Genomic DNA, 1844 nt, shown 5'->3' on the forward strand with positions numbered 1-1844 from the left:
AGTGAAGACAGACGACAGGATTGTGCTTTGAAACTTTTATTCATGAACGTTTGGCTCAGCCAACCTGGAAACGAACAGATTTCAATAAATAAAAAACAAACCAAGGCTTCAAACCTCGCTGTACATCAAACACGTGATCAGGCATGTTCCTCAGGCTGATGGTGCTATGAAACAAAGCAGGAGAGCTGCGTCTGTAAGGCAACTGGAGCGCTGGCGCCGTGGCGTCGAGGATGGCGCCCTCAGTTTTGGGTTCAATAAAAGCACAGAAACCGTCTCTGATCATCTGAAGGTGCATCTTCTGTGGAAACATCTCCAACCAATCATGAGAGTCCAAACCCTTGAAAAGGCGACGGTTCAGAGGAGTCCTAAGGGCTGGTCTGCTCCCGTTAACCGTACGGGGATCTCCCAGCATGCCGCTGGCCGGGGGAGGCGTTATTCCAAGTCCTGGAGGTTGATGGTGCTTCCTGTGAACTGGGAATTGTCAGAGCCGTTGTCGTCCTCCGGCATCACTGAGGGTTCCTGCAGGGAAACAGTAAAAGCCAGGTTAACGTGCTGGATCATGGCGCTGCAGTAATGAGCTGGTTAGCTTTAAGTCCACCAAGGAACCGCTCATCTGTCCAGAACTACCGATCTGTCAGAGTCCAGGGAATGGGATCCAGTCTGCACATGGAGTCCATTACTGGTAAACTCAACTGGAGTTCTCATCAGTTGACTTCCTGCCTAATCGCTCCGCTCCGTGTTTTAGGGAATCAGGGAGTGCCAGCACATCTGGGTCTCTATGGAAACGCAGGCGCGGCACACAGGGTGGAGCTGCAGCACATCAAAAAAGTCTCAACCTACCCCTCCCTGGACTTTTGAAACCCACAGTATGACAGATCCTTTACCTTGCTAAGCCCTGGGCAGGTGGAGTCCCGTTAAAAAGCTGCTCAGCCAATAAAATACGACTGATTGAAATATTCAGACTCTCCAATAAGTAGAGGAACAATCCTTTTGGTCTCTTAGCATACATCGTTTCTTCATCGAGGCTAAATCGTTACCCTTCTTGGACACCGTAGTGTCGTCCTCCGACAGATGTTCTCCTCGTGTCCATGTGAACCTACCTGTAAAATGTTGACAGGCAGGTCGACGGTGAGCTGGGAGTCGGAGCTGGAAGGCTGGGAGCTCAGCTGGAAGGCCAGGTCGCCATCGCTGGCTGGATCATCCTGCACACACACACCCGTTAACGTTAGCTTCCTGAAAGATTCACTCGGTGATAACCTACTGGCACAATCTGAAGCCATTCTATGGCGCTGATATCTGCTAAAAACAATCGTGTGAGTGCATGTGTATCACTGAGGGTATGCTGGCCTGATGGGGGAGGCTGAGCTGACAGAACACAGGCAGTAGCCGGATTGATTACGTAGAACTGAGTAGTTCTGCCTGTGAAAAGGAGCGACGGTTGGTGCAATACTCTGAGCTGATTGGGTGACGTGCCAGCTAGTACCCGCCTTCCATAATACGCTTTGTGACTTTTCCCATTTACAAATGCACCAAGTGATTCTCGTAGCCATGTTTGCCTCTTCTGCCTGTCGTCATTCCTGAATGTCCCGCCCCAAAAAAACACTGCTGGCGTGTCACTGGCTGTTATCACTGATCTCTATTCACTGGATTGCTGATTGCCCGTTGGTAGTACCTGGTTGAAGCGAAGCCATATTGGTACTCCCTAATTAGACGGGTTGCAATGTAAATCTGTGAGCTACAGCATCGAACAACGATGATGTTCTCGTTTTCAGAGGGACTTAAGACTTTTAAAATAAAGATAAATTCATCACGTTGACACAGACTGGCTGGTGATTTATAACCGT

General features: G+C 49.5%; 1 protein-coding gene across 1 annotated transcript in view; it reads right to left on the bottom strand.

Moving 5' to 3' along the window:
• Positions 1–27: 27 nt before the first annotated feature.
• Positions 28–1844, bottom strand: part of LOC107100665 (zinc finger protein ZXDC-like) — a 16157-nt gene continuing 14340 nt past the window's right edge. Inside the window, exons 8-9 of the mRNA XM_015399236.1 lie at positions 1101–1202; positions 28–519 (exon numbers count right to left, since the gene is read on the bottom strand). Coding sequence (XP_015254722.1) covers positions 433–519; positions 1101–1202 — 189 coding nt within the window. The 3' untranslated portion in view covers positions 28–432. The remainder of the gene's footprint in view (positions 520–1100; positions 1203–1844) is intronic.

Source organism: Cyprinodon variegatus, unplaced genomic scaffold (assembly GCF_000732505.1).
Source record: "Cyprinodon variegatus isolate N-32 unplaced genomic scaffold, C_variegatus-1.0 Scaffold998, whole genome shotgun sequence".
NCBI lineage: Eukaryota > Metazoa > Chordata > Actinopteri > Cyprinodontiformes > Cyprinodontidae > Cyprinodon > Cyprinodon variegatus.